The sequence below is a fragment of the Megalobrama amblycephala genome, linkage group LG4 (genome assembly GCF_018812025.1).
Source record: "Megalobrama amblycephala isolate DHTTF-2021 linkage group LG4, ASM1881202v1, whole genome shotgun sequence".
Taxonomy (NCBI): Eukaryota; Metazoa; Chordata; class Actinopteri; order Cypriniformes; family Xenocyprididae; genus Megalobrama; species Megalobrama amblycephala.
The window spans coordinates 47,547,885-47,565,380 of record NC_063047.1 but is presented as its reverse complement, the minus strand read 5'-3'; the positions used below and the strand labels follow the sequence as shown (position 1 = coordinate 47,565,380).

General features: G+C 37.3%; 1 protein-coding gene across 1 annotated transcript in view; it reads left to right on the top strand.

The window, feature by feature from the left end:
- LOC125267744 (neuronal migration protein doublecortin-like) overlaps nucleotides 1–17,496 on the top strand; it is a 60,782-nt gene that overhangs the window by 13,204 nt on the left and 30,082 nt on the right. The window contains exons 2-3 of the mRNA XM_048189663.1: nucleotides 1,999–2,426; nucleotides 8,103–8,437. Coding sequence (XP_048045620.1) covers nucleotides 2,036–2,426; nucleotides 8,103–8,437 — 726 coding nt within the window. The 5' untranslated portion in view covers nucleotides 1,999–2,035. The remainder of the gene's footprint in view (nucleotides 1–1,998; nucleotides 2,427–8,102; nucleotides 8,438–17,496) is intronic.

The window sequence follows — 17,496 nt, the reverse complement described above, 5'->3', positions numbered from 1 at the left end:
ATATAATTAAATCTCATTCACTCCCAGACAGCAGCTTAATTACCAAAATAAAATGACCATTCCTGATGCATTAAAAAAAAGTTTTCATCCAATATTTGTATTAACTTTGCATGTTTGTGATTAGTGTAGCTACGTGATAATAGTAAAATCATCCTGATGAATGTCTGTTGCCGCAATGATGTCACTTAAGATTTGTTTTAAGAGGGCTTTTAAATGTGTGAAATAGACTTATTTTTTATTGCTTTACGTCACAGATCAGACAATTAGCTAATGAATTTCTTGAGGACTGTTAACTGCAGTGTGCAGTTAATTGTGGTGCCATGTAATTGACATCATTTTCCTAAATAATTAGTCACATGGAATGCACAGCTCAGGTGATTTACTCAGTGAAACGTGGTTCCTCTCCACACTATACTCAGTTTGGTGTTGTAGGTGGTGTTGGAAATTACACACTTCACCATGTATGTCCTGTAACTTCTACAGATAATTCCTTTTAGCCAATAAACAGTTAATGTTTTGCAGTTAATGACATTTAATAGACAAATGGGTAATGAATGGATTGTTGTGAATCTGATGCATTGAAACAGTCTGCACTTACAGTTAAAGGTAGGTTAGGCGTTTTTTTATAGCTAGCTAGCTAGCTTGTATCTCTGAAATTGCCAACACTGCCTTTAATGATCATGTGTGATTTGATGCTGTTGCGTTGTTTCCATGCTTCATCTGTGTATCCTTTTAGAGAACATGGCAAGCTTGTTTTGCTGTTGCTATGGATACTGACTAGTGAAGAATTAGATGTGGAATATGGTGTTATCAATGCTACCATGTGCTGTATAAATGTGTATCTACTCAGTAAAGTATCTCTTATGTTCTCAGTCTACTATAAGTGTAGTTAAATACTGCCTGATAACTAGTTTAAAGATGACCACATACCTTCAGCTTCCTTTTGTTTAGTTTTTTGTGAAACGACTGTCTCCACAGGGAATTTTTAATAATAGCTCATGAGTGACATTGAAAAGTGTGTGGGTCTGCTGTATGTAGGCCAATCCATGGTGGAGAGTGTGTTACTCAGTGTGGATGTGTAGATACTTACACGATGGTAGGCGTAAACCGAAAAACACATTTGGCTTCAGTGTTTCAGGTAAAATGTTCTTTGGAATGATAGATTCGAGGTCAGGATTCTATTTTACGCGCTAGTTGGAATTCTCTCGCTTATATCTTTGGGCTGTGTGTGTGTGTGTGTGGAGTGCACTTCAAGATATTCCAATTGAGATACAGGTGGTGAGACCCCCCAAATCATAATGATGTTCATGAATTCATAATTTATTATATTTGTATAAATGACAGGCTATTTGATATTTGAAAAACATATTTACAAAACTTTTGATGAATAATGATTGAAATGTGTACACTCAAAATTAAGGTGTAAGGGGAATATGCTAATACATTTTACTTGGTTAAACCACGAGAAAATTTTTCTTGACAATGCAATAAAAGTTTTTTTCAAAACCAAATGAAACCAACATACATACAAAGAGAGTGTTTTGCACTAGATTTTTCCTTCATTTTAAAAGATTTTTCTTTAGCATGGATATAAGTCAATGGTTCATTTATGCAGTATTTTTTAGTTGACTTTTTGTATTGAAGTTTGTTTCCACCCAAAAAAAAAAAAAGGTAATTGCGACTTTTTAATCTCACAATCTTGTAATTCTCAGAATTGTGGGATATAAATTGTAAGCTGACTTTTTTTCCTCAGAATTGGACTTTATAATGATATTGGAATTTTAGAATTGGAATTTTATAATGCAAGAAAAAAGTCAGAATTTTGAGATAAAAAGTTGCAATTTTCTCTTTTTTTTTTATTCCATGGTGACAACAATCTTCTATAAGTTTGCTTTCCAGAAATAATAAAAATAATTCTGTTTAAAATGTCTTCTGAAAAATATGTATCTTCCAAAAATAATTCTGTTTGTCTTTTATGTTATTTCTCATTCTTTTCAGACCCATAATTCCTCAGTACAAGACCTTCACCACCACTATGGATGCCCCCTCTGAACATGTTGCCATGGAGCTGGACTTCGGCCATTTTGATGAGCGGGACAAGGCGTCTCGGACCCCACGAGGTGGACGGCCCAACGGCCTCCCCAGCCCCACTCACAGCGCTCACTGCAGTTTTTACCGTACACGCACCCTCCAGGCTCTGACCAATGAGAAGAAGGCTAAGAAGGTACGGTTCTACCGCAACGGCGACCGCTACTTCAAGGGCATCGTGTATGCAGTGGCCAGTGACCGTTTCCGCACGTTTGATGCTCTGCTGGCTGACCTGACCCGCTCTCTGTCTGACCACATCAACCTGCCACAAGGGGTCAGATACATCTTCACCATCGATGGATCACAGAAGATCACCAATCTGGATGAGCTCGAGGAAGGTGAGTGTTCTGAGTTAGGCAGTGAGGTTTGAGGAAACATTTTTGAAAAATTTGGAAAATCTCTGCATGTGCATTGAGGTGTATTTATGTTTATGTTAACCATAATGTTTATTCTATATAATTTGCATATTAGTTTTGAGCAAAAAATCAGTTAGCCTGAGAAACATTCACAGAGATTTCAGACTAGCTAGAGTGTAAAATATACATGTCATGAAGCACGAATTTGTACATCTCACAGTACATATATTTATTTGCCGGAAAATCACCAAAATAAAAGCTAGATGGTTTAGCATTTGAAAATGAAGAATTTAATTCCAGAATTGTAAATTTGCAGTTGTTTTTTTATTCTTTATTTTATGGTTCAATAGTATTATTACTTCTTATTTTGTTCAATATTTTTATTTAAAAACAATCCCACAAAAAATCATAATTGTTATTATTTTATAGTCATATTGAATGGATCAAAAACAATAGGACTGTAGCCTATAAAAACTTAGTCCCACTTTATATTAGGTGGTCTTAACTACTACTTACTTAAAAAAATAAATATTATAGGTATTATAAGTAATACTTATTGTGTTCACATTGTATTAGAAAACACTTTTGCTGCTATTGAGGTGGAATACGGGTAAGGTTAGGGACAGGTTTGGTGGTATGGGTAGGTTTAAGGGTAGGTTTAGGTGTAAGGGATGGGTCAACAGTGTAATTAATTACATAAATTAATTACAGATGTAATTACATGCAGGTATGTTTTAAAATAGAAGTACAATGTAAAAACATGTATGTACACAATAAGTGCATTGTATCAAATGATTCATTTAAATGTTAGTACATAGTAGTTAAGGCCACCTACATAAAGTGCGACCGAAAACTCAATGAAAGCTGCCTATAAATGTTGAATGATCTTTTTAAAAACTCTTTATTGTTAATTTTATGGTTACTGAAAAAGGTTTCAGTTGGTTCTTGTAAAGAGGATACCCAAGTGCGAACACTCAATTTTTCCAAAATCATTCAGCTCTAAAAGAATAGTTTGCACTTAAAAGGATAGTTTTGTCATTAAAGGTGTGATATGTAAGAATTTTGCAGTAAAATATCCAAAAACCACTAGGCCAGTGTTATATATTTTGTTCACTTGAGTACTTACAACATCCCAAATGTTTGCAACTATTTTTAAATCGTGAGAAAATTGCAATTTTAACCAAGGCTCCGGGACGTGTGAGGAGTCGCCTGTCAATTGCGTCATACCCGCGTTACCCTCGGTCTGTAGAAACCATGGAAACAGCAAAGATGCTTTAATATTTTCATATTTTAATAAACAAGGGAACAACTGTTTTGATATATTTATAGACAGAAAACTAATTATTGTTATATAGCTCAACATGTTTAGTCTTATTGTATAAATCTAATTTTCTTGATTTTTTGCGAGTACCATGCTTTACCATGCCTCAGAGAAAAACACTATTTTGTGAAGTAGCTAACATAGCATAATCAGATGCAGCTTTATTTTTAGTAATAGTAATACAGAATTTTCTGCATCATACAATATGTATTAAAATTATTTGCATGCCATTTATCAACACAAGCCATCCAGCATTTAATATGATATTCTAAAATCGATCTATCTTACTGCAGTGTGCAACAAGCCGCTGAGCGAATGCTCAGAGTAACGTTATAACATAATTTTCAACACACTCAAATGTATCTAATATGATAAACAGAGCTGTGTTACCTCATACTCATGACCGGAAAAGCGGAAGTGGCGCCGGCGACTGTCATAATAAAAGTTCTGCTGCTCGTGAGGCGTGTTGCGCAATCGCTCCAGCGGTCTCGTTCAGGCTACTCACTACTGCTTCACACTACTGTAATGTTAATTATCGCATCCATGAACATGATTTCTTCTCGAGTCCTATCCCGATTATTTCCACCGGCTGTGATGTGAAGACCACATGTCCCAAGATTCCGTGCTCAAACTTGCCGTCATCAAGCTACGCCTTTGTTTTGAATAGGCCTCTAGCGACCTCTACCGGACAGAGAATATTACATATTGCGCCTTTAATTACTCACCCTCATGTCATTCTAAACCTGTAAGTCTTTTGTTCATATTCAGAACACAAATGAAGATATTTTTGATCAAATTTGAGAGCTTTCTGTCCCTCCATAGACAGCTACACAACGATGCTTCATAAAAAAGTTCGTAAAACTAATCTATATAAATTGAGTGGTTTAGTCCACATTTTCTGAAGAGATTTGATGAACAGATTTAATTTAGGCTTTTATTCACATACAAACATTCATCAACTCACACACACATATGGATTAGTTGGATATCTTTACGAACTTTTTGAAACATCAAAGTGGTTGTTGTGTCAATGGAGGGACAGAAAGCTCTCAGATTTCATCAAAAATATCTTAATTTGTGTTCCGAAGATGAACAAAAGTCTTTTGGGTTTCGAACGACATGAGGGTGAGTAATTAATGACAGAAGTTTTACTATCCCTTTAAAAACTGCAAATTCATCCCAGTCATTCTAGAACAATTATTTTCAAGTAGAAGTCATTTTGTGAAAATTCGTGTATTTTTTACTATATCTATATCATAGAAAAACAAAATATTACATTGTCAGTTTAGGATTACGTATATCCTGTTTCTCTGGACTCTTAGTTTGAAATTTCCCCTTAGCCTCTTAATATATTAGTTCCCATTGATTATAATTCTCTGTTCTTGTGATTCTTCCTGTGTCTCCATAGTTACTGATTACTTTCCTCCCAGATAGCACACATACATCTCCAAGATGTCTTTTAAAGAGCGCTTCATCTGGAAAACATTTGTTGTGTGCAATCATCTTTAAAAAGAAGTTTTACATAAGTCCTAAATCATAAACATCTTAAAGACAATTTTTAAATATCATTTCTTTGTCGTTTATTTCTACCTCAGTTACTCTTTCCTCGTCTGCATGTCACACCTTAATAGAAATGTCCTATTAGTTTGTGATGAGCACTAAACCAGTTGTTAGTGAAACACATACTGCCTACCTGCACTAAGCTCTCCAAGAGCTAAAAGCAGATTATTTGGCCTGTCTGGTTGCCATGCCAACAGTAATGTGCCCATTAAAGGTTGACACCAGCTTTTAATCCTGTACATTCACACTCACACACGTCTAAGACTACAGTCTAAAAGAAAACAAAAATAGCTGAAACTGAGAATGAAACCAGAAAACAGTTCAACCAAAATTATTCACAAAAAAAGGTGTGAATGAAGTATTTTATGTAGTTCAGGCTGAATTAATTAATTGCAGCATATTATTACTTACAACATGGCCAATGTACACATGCAGTGGTAAAAAGGGGTTGTGGCTTGTTTTCAACTTTGCTATTTGGAAAACATTTGAAGCTATTTTGCATAATTTAACTTAGTCTCTAAAACCACAGAGTAGTGTTTTCAAACTGTGTCCAACTTATCGCTCATGCTAACATTTTAGGCCTTGTTTACACCTGGAATTAAGATGCTTTTGGTTGATCGGCTCACAAGTGGACAAGTGTAAAAAGGGTGTAAAATATTTTGAGATTGTCCACTTTTGAAGTCAAAAACACATTTGATCGAATTGCTTTTGTAGTGTAAATGCTCATGTGGTCAAACGCATTCGAACAGCCATAAAAGTGACCTAGGGTTCAGTCACAGGTCAAAGTATGTGTGACTGGTAATTACTTTAATCTGAATCTAAACTGTAGGGAGTCAATGCTAGTGAACTTCTCCTGCATAGATAGTTCACATGAGGAAACTAATTTTGAATGTATTTAGAGTCAGATTGTACAATAAATCAGTGACCACAGCATTATCAGCTAATTAGGCTATAAAGGATTAGTGTCAATCTGATTAAATTTGGCATGAAACGGAAGTTGGGATAGTTTTTTTCTTTCCTATTGTGACATATATCAGAGTGAAACTCGAACAAGAAGAAATGTAGGACTGGTTTTTGTTCACCTGAAATTGATTGGATGGTTGTGGTTTGCTATTGGTTGTTCTCACGTGAGTGACAGGTTGTCTCGCCCTCGCACCAGTAAACACGTCATCAGAGAAGATAATATGGTTTATTTTATCCCATTTTGTTGAAAATAAATATCCAATAATACAGGAAAAAATGGTAGAGACTTAAAATATCAGCCATCAAAAATGATGCATCGGTAAATCCCTAATTGTAATGTTCTTAGAAATTCTCTGTAGTTGTGTTTCAACCCACCAAACTATTTTAGCATTTGGAAGCAGCAAATGTTTTTTCACATGAAAAGACAAGACATTCTTCATTACTGAGCAAATCTGCCTTGTCAGTATATGTTGAATTTGAAATGAATCAAGCTGAGAGCAGACAGCAAAGAAAGGAGCCTAGAGGAACATGATCAAAATCTGTAGCGCACACACAGACACACACGCACACGCACACACACTCTACCGCTAAACCAGGGCGTATGTCTGGAGCTCAGCTATGCTGTGTCATCTGCTGGTGTGATAATCTGCATGCTAACCGCACTGCCTATACATTTAATAGCCTGTGCTGCTTACACACACACACGTTTGTTTTTTGAAATGGTGTAGACTTTCCATTGCCTGCTATAGTTTTTATACAGACCTAATAATATTTTCTACCACCCCTCACAGAAAGCTTTTTGAATTTTTAGATTTTCATTATTTAGTATGTTTACTAAGCCGCTTTCCTTGTGGGGACCATTAACTGCTCCCCAATGTAGTCACAAATAACCTAAAGGAATGTGAACAGGATTCCTGATGGATTTTCTGACATAATTTGGAGCCAATCCTAAAGGATACAAATGGAATTGATTACATTCCAACTTTTTTTTTTTTTAAATAATAAAATAAATTCCTACATTTCCTTCAAAGAATTCCTACAGAATTCTTTTCTCATTGGATATGTAATATTACAGTAATATTTATCAGATCTCTACTTGTATTGTAATGGTATAATGTTTTGCTCCTGCTCAATTAAAGGAATCACATGGGAATCTTAAAAAAAAAAAAAAACCTCCAGGGGTTTTAGAGGGTCCTACAGGGACAGTTTATCCTATTAGTAATCATAATAATCGGGAGTCCAATTAGGCAATATGTTATATCTATCCATCCATCCATCCATCCATCCATCCATCCATCCATCCATCCATCCATCCATCCATCCATCCATCCATCCATCCATCCATCCATCCATCCACCCACCCATCCATCCATCCACCCATCCATCCATCCATCCATCCATCCATCCCTTACACAATTACTATGTAATTACAATGTTACTAACTAACTAACACAAATTTTTTTTTTTTTTTTTTTTTTTGGAAATGTAAAATTGACCATACTAAAATATCATACTATTTGGACTTTTTAATTATCATCATTTTGGTCAAATCTAAAGGGGGTCATCTGACTGACATGTCAAACCACCAAAGACACGCTTGTTTTTACGTGATATTTAGGGGTGTGTAGTTCGACACATTATCTTGTTTACTTTCAAATATTTGCCTCTTTGCACCTTAAATTTCTTAAATAATAATAAAATCAATAACGCCATGAATATTTTAACTTTGGTCTAGTTTTTTATCATAATTGTTTTAAGAGATTAACACTCATGTCATCTTTCTTTCTCTGTTTCTGTGTTTTCCACCTCTCCAGGTGAGAGCTATGTTTGCGCCTCCGAGAACTACTACAAGAAAGTGGACTACACCAAAAATGTGAACCCCAACTGGTCGGTCAATGTGAAAGCATCAGCCAGCCAGAAGAACATGCTGGCTAATCGCACAGCCTGTGAGCCGAGGGAGAACAAGGACTTTGTGCGACCCAAACTGGTGACTGTGATGAGGAGCGGAGTGAAGCCACGGAAGGCCGTCCGTGTGCTGCTCAATAAGAAGACGGCGCACTCTTTCGAGCAGGTGCTCACTGACATCACAGAGGCCATCAAACTCGAGAGCGGAGCAGTGAAAAGGATCTACACACTGGATGGCAAACAGGTATGGGAGGAGTACAGCAATACACTATAGGGCTTTTCACACTTGAAAGTGTGAATCCTGGGTTATCTTCACATTTCACATTGGGGTTACCTGGGGTTTTACCTGGCATTAACAATTAATCCTGGTTATTCACAGGGCTCCCAATTCTCACGCAATTGACACTGTTTCACGCTCTCACACCACACATCCGTTTTCTCGTGAAGTGAAAAAACAGAGCAGGTTACTTCTGATATGAGACAAAGTCTCAGCTTTCAAATTCTGTCAATTTTATTACAAAATTCAAACAATAAATGATGTTTCATTAATAAAGTTCAGGAGGAGCATGTGCAAATAATCTACCCAATCAACTTGTCATCAGCAGTTACCACATCTATCCTATCAGCATAAGAGGAAGCCTATATATAGTATATAGTAAGGGGTGGAGTACTCTCCTTGGACAGCATGCAAAATACAGTTACCATTTACTCTATTTGACTTATTTCTAAGTGTCAACTTGTGAAATACCGTTTTGGCACTCTTTAATATGTCTTGACAGATTGCTGTTGCGCCTCAGTTCAAGCGGCACGTTAACCGATCTGTCTTCCTTTTTATTACTAGTTATAGCACCAAATAAACAGGAATGAACATCAGAAAGTATGTTGAAAGATACAGTACAGCTTACTGAAATGTATCATGTCTCATGTAATTGTTCAGTGAATGTTTCAACTGCGGAAAGATGTGAATAAAACAGCTTGTGAACAATATGTCACGTAAAGCCATTCAATGACCAAATAGCATGTTAGTCTATAAAAACTCTACAGATGAGCATTTTGTTTCTTTGAGAAAAATTAACATGTAGGCCCTACTGTACCTGATATTTAGCCAACTGAATCGATATTGAATCCAGATACAATCTAATCGAAAAGCTCTAGCATTTGCGCATTCTAGACGGTCTTTTCCTCACTCCAGTTGTCCTGTTTTCTTTCACCATTTGACATTTTTCCCATCAAATGCTGAAACTACTGTTTATACAGTGAGCCAAGCGATTGGCTGTCTGTTGCTAAGCATCTAGCTATAACATTTTAAGGGCTCATTCACACAGAATGCGTTTTTGCTTTGAAAAACGCGAGATGCGGGCAGTGGAATAAGGAAAAAACGCAAGGTCTTGAGACCTTGAACTTGAGCGCCGCATTTTTAGAACACTGCGTCATGCGCGAGACACTGCAAGACGTGAGTGCAACGGTCATACACGTCCATCTATAGCGTGTGTTTACATAGAAAAACAATAGAAAAGTAGCGCATTGGAATGGAGAAATGCGTTCTGTGTGAACAGCCCCTGACGCTGCATCTTTACTGCACAGTATGTAATGTATACTGCATACTATTTTTTATTAATTGGATGTGAAACAGTGTATAATATGCAAAAATACACATTTCAAACTTTAATATGCTACATTATGGTCACATGACAGTGGCTTTTTGACGTCTAAATCAGTGAGTATAAATTATCTTATAGATAATACTGTTAAAATTATAGAAATTATTTGAATGAAATTTTGTAAAATAATATCACATTTGGCAGTCTGAGAAATGTTATAAATTATGGCTAATATCGCTTGTGGTTCATTTTAAACACTGGAAATAATTGCGCTTGAATGGTTTAAAATTGTTTGTTTTTAAACCACATACCTTAAACACCTATGCAAATGATACATTTTGTGAAGGCACTACAACACTACAATATGAGTGTAATCACAATAGAGATGATGATTCAAAATCTCTACCGGTTGACAAATTTCTTCAGGTTTATCACATCTACCAGTACATATTGCCCAGCCCTAAGTGTGTTGTATTGTGGGATACAGAATCTCACGCAGTATGATCTGTGGTACTGCACGTTTTGGCAGCTGTAGTAGGTCTTCAGGGTATTCCATCAATACAGTACTACATACTGCAGAAATAGAATGAGAAACATGGAAGTATGGCATTCTGAACATTCCCAATGAGATACAAACACACAAGAACATCATTTTTGAATGTAAAACATCAAGAGGAAATGAACAGGTGCTCTTTGTTTACTATGTTGATTATTTTTATGTTTTTTTTTAATGAATTGTCAGTCATTCAGAAAAGTAAACCAATACAACAAACACAGACACACACTCAACACACATAACACTGCAATAATCAAATTCCACTCAGCTAGGTTTTATGTTTCCTGTGGGAGTCTGCGTTTCAGGCCAAATATAATTTAGCCATTCATTCAACCTCACTAATGGAAGGTTTTGGTTCACAGTATAAACCACAGCCTTTGCCATCATTCAATTTCTGTTCTTTAATGCTTCTATTTTATATTTGTGTTCCTGTAAATCATTTGTCTTTCACTCCTGAAATGTTTCTTGTCAGCACCACTAGCCAAAATATTGATTTCCAGCTTCAACTAAAACTCCCCCATCCTCCAATACCCAGCTAAAACCAGCTTCTGATTGTTTGGCTAGTTTCGTCATTTATGGTCATTAGCTGTTCTAAGCTTGTTGATTAGCTGGACTACCAGTAAGTAGATTATGTGTCAGTTTAAAAAACATGCTCGCCCCACTGAAAAACTCGATTCAAACTAATTTAAGGTACAGACTGTGTTTTGGAAGATGGTTTAGGTGGTAGACCAGCTAGTGGGGACCTTGCTGAGCTTGTAAACCATTTTGGACCAGCAAGAAGCCATGTAAAACCAGCCATGTAACCATGAACTAAGCTTGGCTGATTCATTTTACAATATCTCCAGCTCCGTATGTTTAAAACACTATCAGCTAACTGTGCCGTGTTTATTAATGTGCAGCTGTATGTGTGCTTGCTTTCTGATATGGATCATTGGATCTTTAATCCTTCACGTCTGCTTCACTTTGATATGATCATTGATTGCAGCTGTACCATGCATCTGCATAGCAGGAGGGACGTGACCCTCTGTTAACCTTTTCCTTTTCTCTTTCAGTGACCCTTATTCTCCTTTTACGTCAGTCTCATCTACTGTATCCCTCCTTCATTTTATTAACATTTACATAAGCATGTTCTCGTGCTCCCTTTATCTCACTCTGTCCTTCCCGAGTATCCTTTGTATTTGCTCGCTCAAGCAGAACTCCATGAATGCTCCCTAATGAGTTCTTAAGAACTGGATTCTGACCTGCAAAATTCAGATAACATGAAAATTCAGATCTCTACCCACAATTCATAGTAGCAAAAGAAATACATCCCACACAAGACTTCAACTCTAATAACTGAAAAGAAGTCCATTGGACTGGACAACAGCAATATGTCATGACAGATTTAGGGAATTTCTGTTAACTGAGGTAGGAAATATATTTTAGCATGAAGTGCATGCTGGGAACTAAATTTCATTGAATGGTATAAGGACATTGGAGTACATTGAGGCATATATGATTAACTTAGGCTACAGAAATCTTAGATTTTTTGGCATATCCAAATCAAGTCCATTTGGTTGTTTGTAGACTCAACAGCAAAAAAAAGTTCAGTTTTTACAAACCTGGTCCAAGCCACATTCATTTGGGTTTTGAAATCTAATATGTATTGATATGTTTTCCATGCTCTCTTTTCAAACTGATTAAAATCATGACACTTACGTCATTACAATGGCAACTGATTTAGAAATACTGGATTTTGACCTCACAGATCCGATTTTAGCACTTGCATAAGGACAGTGCGGACATTCAGTCCTAAAGTTTGGATTTGAAAAGCAAATCGGAAATGTTTGCACTGAGAACAAAGCATGTGCTCACTGGAGCTTTTGTCACACATATTTTAGACAAGATATAACAAAGTAATGTCTGGACTTCTTTAGCTGTAGAATATAAACAGGTCTATCTGGTTTATTCAGTCCATCTTTATAGATGTTGCCCAGACTTATTTCAACTGCCCATGTTTGTTTGCTTTAGTATTACTCTATTGATTGTGTTTAAAAAAGAAAACGATTGAAGCCAGGCCAAGCTTTTACAGTAGGTTATTTAGCTTCTGATTCCTCTATAGAGTCTGATTATAGTCCTTCTCTAATCAAAACATCTCATTTTGTTATCATCTTGAAGGCCATTTTGAAATTAAATTCCACGTGAGATTTTGGAGACCTTGCTGGGAAATACAAACAATATTTGAAGTACTCCAAATCCAAATTTCAAGAGTAAGCTGGAGTAAAAAGACAAATGCAGAAAATAATTTTCTTTAGCATTGTGAAAAGCTTTATACAAATGCAATGGAACGGAAGAGATTTCACTCTACCTGTTTCTGTCTCTTTCTCATTTGCTGTCACTGCCTCTTCCTAGATTAAATTTTACTTTTATTTGTTTAGACCCAAGACAGCCAAGGCCCCCAGGATAAAGCAAAAATGGAGGGAGGGAAAGAGAAAGTCAGACAGCTATTGTTCAAGGTTCCTCAGTTGCCGTGAGGCACACCAATTTCAAACTCTCTCTTCCTCTAAGGCTTGTGTCTCTCAAGGGTTTGCCAGCACTGTGCTGTGTGAGTGTGTTTCCTTTGTATTAATGTGAACCATTACACACACACATGCTAACAGATGGAGGTTGTAGGATTAGAGTGTTTTGCGGAGTTAAAGCCAAGCTGTTTCTATCCCACCCACTCTTCTTAGATATGGGTAATTGCAGCATTTGCTGTGGTCCCACTGGAGTCTCTTATGTCTCACACACTTAATCGATGACAACAGCAATCTCTTAGCTTCCGGCTGAGGGACTCAAAGTCAGGGTTTGTTAGGATGTCACCCCTAGGAATCAGTGGCCGAAGGAGTATTAATTAAGCCACACTTAAAAGTTTATGAATGTCTTTGCATTATGTAAGAAAATGTGAAACCAAATGCCATTTATTTTAAAGATACTGTAGCACAAGCAAACTATTCGGAAAAGAAAAAAATCCAAAGTTTTGTAGGTTTAATTATAAATCAACTGATTTACTGAAGACTGTTTATGGTTGTCAAATGTTAATGGATCATGTCCATAGTTAAAGTGATGAACAACACCTGTAGTTACTCAGATGGACACCTATGTGAACTTAAAGTTGGCATGAAATGGAAGTTGTGATCGTCTTTCCTACTGTGGCTTCTGGAATGAGAAAAAAGTAGGGCAGGACTTGATTTCGGAATAACTGGAAGTATTCCAGAAGCCTCGTACCTTCAAGTTACAAATGAACGCACCCGCTTCTACATTAAAAATAAGGCGGATACAGACACCACTATATTTGTCATATTTTCAAACATTTTTAAGAGTATGCTGCCTAATATGCTGTTGGTCCTCTACATGCTGCCAAAACAGCGCTGACCCACCGAGGCATGAAGGTGTCTTGTGATATCTGGCACCAAGATGTTAGCAGCAGATCCTTTAAGTCCTGTAGGTTGCGAGGTGGAGCCACCATGGATCGTACTTATTGGTCCAGCACATCCCACAGATGCTCAATTGGATTGAGATCTGTGGAATTTTGAGGCCAGGGCAATGTGTGCAGTGTGGCAGGGTGCATTATCTGTCTGAAAGAGACCACTTCCACAGGCCGGACACAGGGTTTGCCAGCAGAACATTGCTCCGATCATCATATTCTCTCCACTGGCTTGTCATCGTCCCACAGTGCATCCTGGTCCCATCACTTCCCCAAGTAAACGGCCCACACATACACAGCTGTTCTTGTGTTGTAAAAGAAAACAGGACTCATTGGACCAGGTGACCTTCTTCCACTGCTCCAAGGTCCAGCTCCAATGCCTGCTTGCCCATTGTAGGTGCTTTCAACAGTGGACAGGGGTCATCATAGGCACTCTGATTGGTTTGCGGCTATGCAGCCCCATACGCAGCAGAGTGTGATGCACTGTTGTGACACATTCCTCCCATAACTATTATTAAAAATTTTATGACTTGTTCCACAGCAGACTGTCTGTTGGCTCAGACCAGATGGGACAGCCTTTGTTGCCCTTGTGCATCGTAGAGCCTTGGGTGCCCAACACCCTGTCGCCTGTTTGTTTGTTTTTTCCCTCCTCAGACCTCTGTTGGCAAATGTTCACCACTGCTGACCAGGAGCAACCCACAAGCCTTGCCGTTTCAGAGATACTCTGACCCAGTCACCTTGCCATAACAATTTGGCCCTTGTCAAAGTCGCTCAGATTTTTATTCCTGCCCATTTCTCCAGCATCCAACACATTGATTATGAGAACCCAGACCTTAAAATGTGGCCTTGTAAGGAGATGATCAATGATATTCGCTTCACCTGTGACTGGTCATGATGTTTTGGCTCATCAGTGTATAGCTCCTAACTTAAAGGTGCCGTAGAACGTTTTTTTAAAAGATGTAATATAAGTCTAAGGTGTCCCCTAAATGTGTCTGTGAAGTTTCAGCTCAAAATACCCCATAGATTTTTTTTAATTCATTTTTTTAACTGCCTATTTTGGGGCATCATTAACTATGCGCCGATTCAGGCTGCGTGGCCCCTTTAAATTCTCGTGCTCCCTGCCGCCGGAGCTTGCGCTTGCCTTAAACAGCATAAACAAAGTTCACACAGCTAATATAACCCTCAAAATGGATCTTTACAAAGTATTCTTCATGCAGCACGTCAAATCGCGTAAGTATGGTGTTTATTTGGATGTTTACATTTGATTCTGAATGAGTTTGATAGTGCTCCGTGGCTAAAGCTAACATTACACACTGTTGGAGAGATTTATAAAGAATGAAGTTGTGTTTATGAATTATACAGACTGCAAGTGTTTAAAAATATGAAAATAACGACAGTCTTGTCTCCGTGAATACAGTAAGAAACGATGGTAACTTTAACCACATTTAACAGTACATTAGCAACATGCTAACGAAACATTTAGAAAGACAATTCACAAATATCACTAAAAATATCATGATATCATGGATCATGTCAGTTATTATCGCTCCATCTGCCATTTTTCGCTATTGTCCTTGCTTGCTTACCTAGTCTGATGATTCAGCTGTGCACAGATCCAGACGTTAATACTGGCTGCCTTTGTGTAATGCCTTGAACATGGACTGGCATATGCAAATATTGGGGGCGTACATATTAATGATCCTGACTGTTACGTAACAGTCGGTGTTATGTTGAGATTCGCCTGTTCTTCGGAGGTCTATTAAATGAGATTTATATAAGAAGGAGGAAGATTTGAGACTTTGAGACTCACTGTATGTCATTTCCATGTACTGAACTCTTGTTATTCAACTATGCCAAGGTAAATTCAATTTTTAATTCTAGGGCACCTTTAAAGGGATAGTTTGTCACCACTTACTCACCCGCATGTTGTTCTTTCTTCTGTTGAACACAAAAGAAGATATTTTAAAGAATGTTGGTAACCAGACAGTTGATGGTAGTTCCATAATATTTACTATGTAAGTCAATGGCTACTGTCAACTGTTTGATTTCCAACATTCTTTAAAATATCTTCTTTTGTGTTGAACAAAAGAAATAAATTCATACAGGTTTGGAACAAATTGAGGGTGAGTAAATGATGGCAGAATTTTCATTTTTCAGTGAACTATCCCTTTAAAAAAACAAGTGTGTTACCTTAAAATGTAAATCTGTATGCAAGTGCAAGGTACTTTATCTAAATGAAATACGTACACATCTCTCGGTTTTGCTCACGTGCCAGCAATTACCCCATTGGTATGCGTGACATAGGTTGCTGACCTCTGACCTATAGGTCACTTTCTGTATAATCGGGCAGTTAGGGTATGTATTAATTAGTATTAATTAATTAGTGTTATTGGTCATTAATTATAATGACCAACTTCCTTTAGCTTGTTTACATGACGTTTAGAGATGGGTAACTGTACATTTTGACTGCATAATGCCAGCCTTGCCGATTTGAGAAAGCTCTTACCTTTTTTAAGCTTAAGCTGCATCAAAATGTGGGTGTGGCATCTGAAGCTTTTTGGGTTAAAGATTATGAGGGCACATGAATTTAAAAAAACAATTGTAATTATGTGCATATTTATATTATAAATAATTTATAATCAACACTGCAGTATTCCATAAAAAAACAGGAATTGTCCATTTTGATTTCATTTTGACTTTAAGCCAGTTATTACCAGACAATTTGCATATCATCATGTGGGTGGTGCTGAAATCAAAACAAAATGGAAGGGGGACTAGAAACATTATGTTGCACAACACATGGAGAAGGCATATCCTGTTTTCTTGCTGCCTCTCAAGCTCATAAACTCTGTGTTCCGTGACGCTGTCTGCAACGATTTTCATGTGGAGGTCAAAGTGCCGCATGATGCTTGTGTTGAGAGGTGCGTCTCCTCTCTTCTCTCTCAGTATCGGCAGCTGCTATGACTGGTTGCTAAGCAACCACATCTCTGCACAAAGACGGAGCCCAGCTGGGGTGGACTAGTCTGCCAGTCAGCGCGTCCTTCCGGAGGTGTGATTGTGAATGTGTGAGCGTGTGTGGAGGGGTTATTGAGTTTACTGTATGTGTAGCTAAAAAGCTTACAGCTCCTTGTTGATTCAAATGAACAAGCAAACAGTCAATCGCGAAAATTGCACCATCTGTGTTAATACACACCTCTCATTAATTAAATATTTACTAGATTTTCACCTTAAAAAAAAAAAAAATTACTTGCATCTGCAAAACTCGATGCTGGGGTGATAAGGTTTATTGGCAGGGTGCCGCTTCATCCATTTTATTGTCTTCCAGGAGAAAAATGTAAGTCCGATAATAGTTCACCTCTCCTCAACAAGCCACGCAATTTCAGGTATCATTCATGTCTGTAGCACAAAACAGTGCTGTAATTGTGTTGCTTGCCTTAGCAAACGCCCCTAATAATGATATACTTATGCAGAATTGAGTTTAAAATATGATAATAATATATAGTGGAATTTATTAAAGCACACTTTGATGTTTTACTTGATTTTTCAGAAATGGATGTTCACCCTTCATTAGAAAGGAGTGCAATTTAGTTTAACATATTCTGAAAGAGGCATAATTATTCTGTGTCTGTGATCACGAAAACGGCACCCCTTCATTTTGGTATCTCTTCAGAAGGCAGAGCGAGAAAGAGACAAAGAGACGG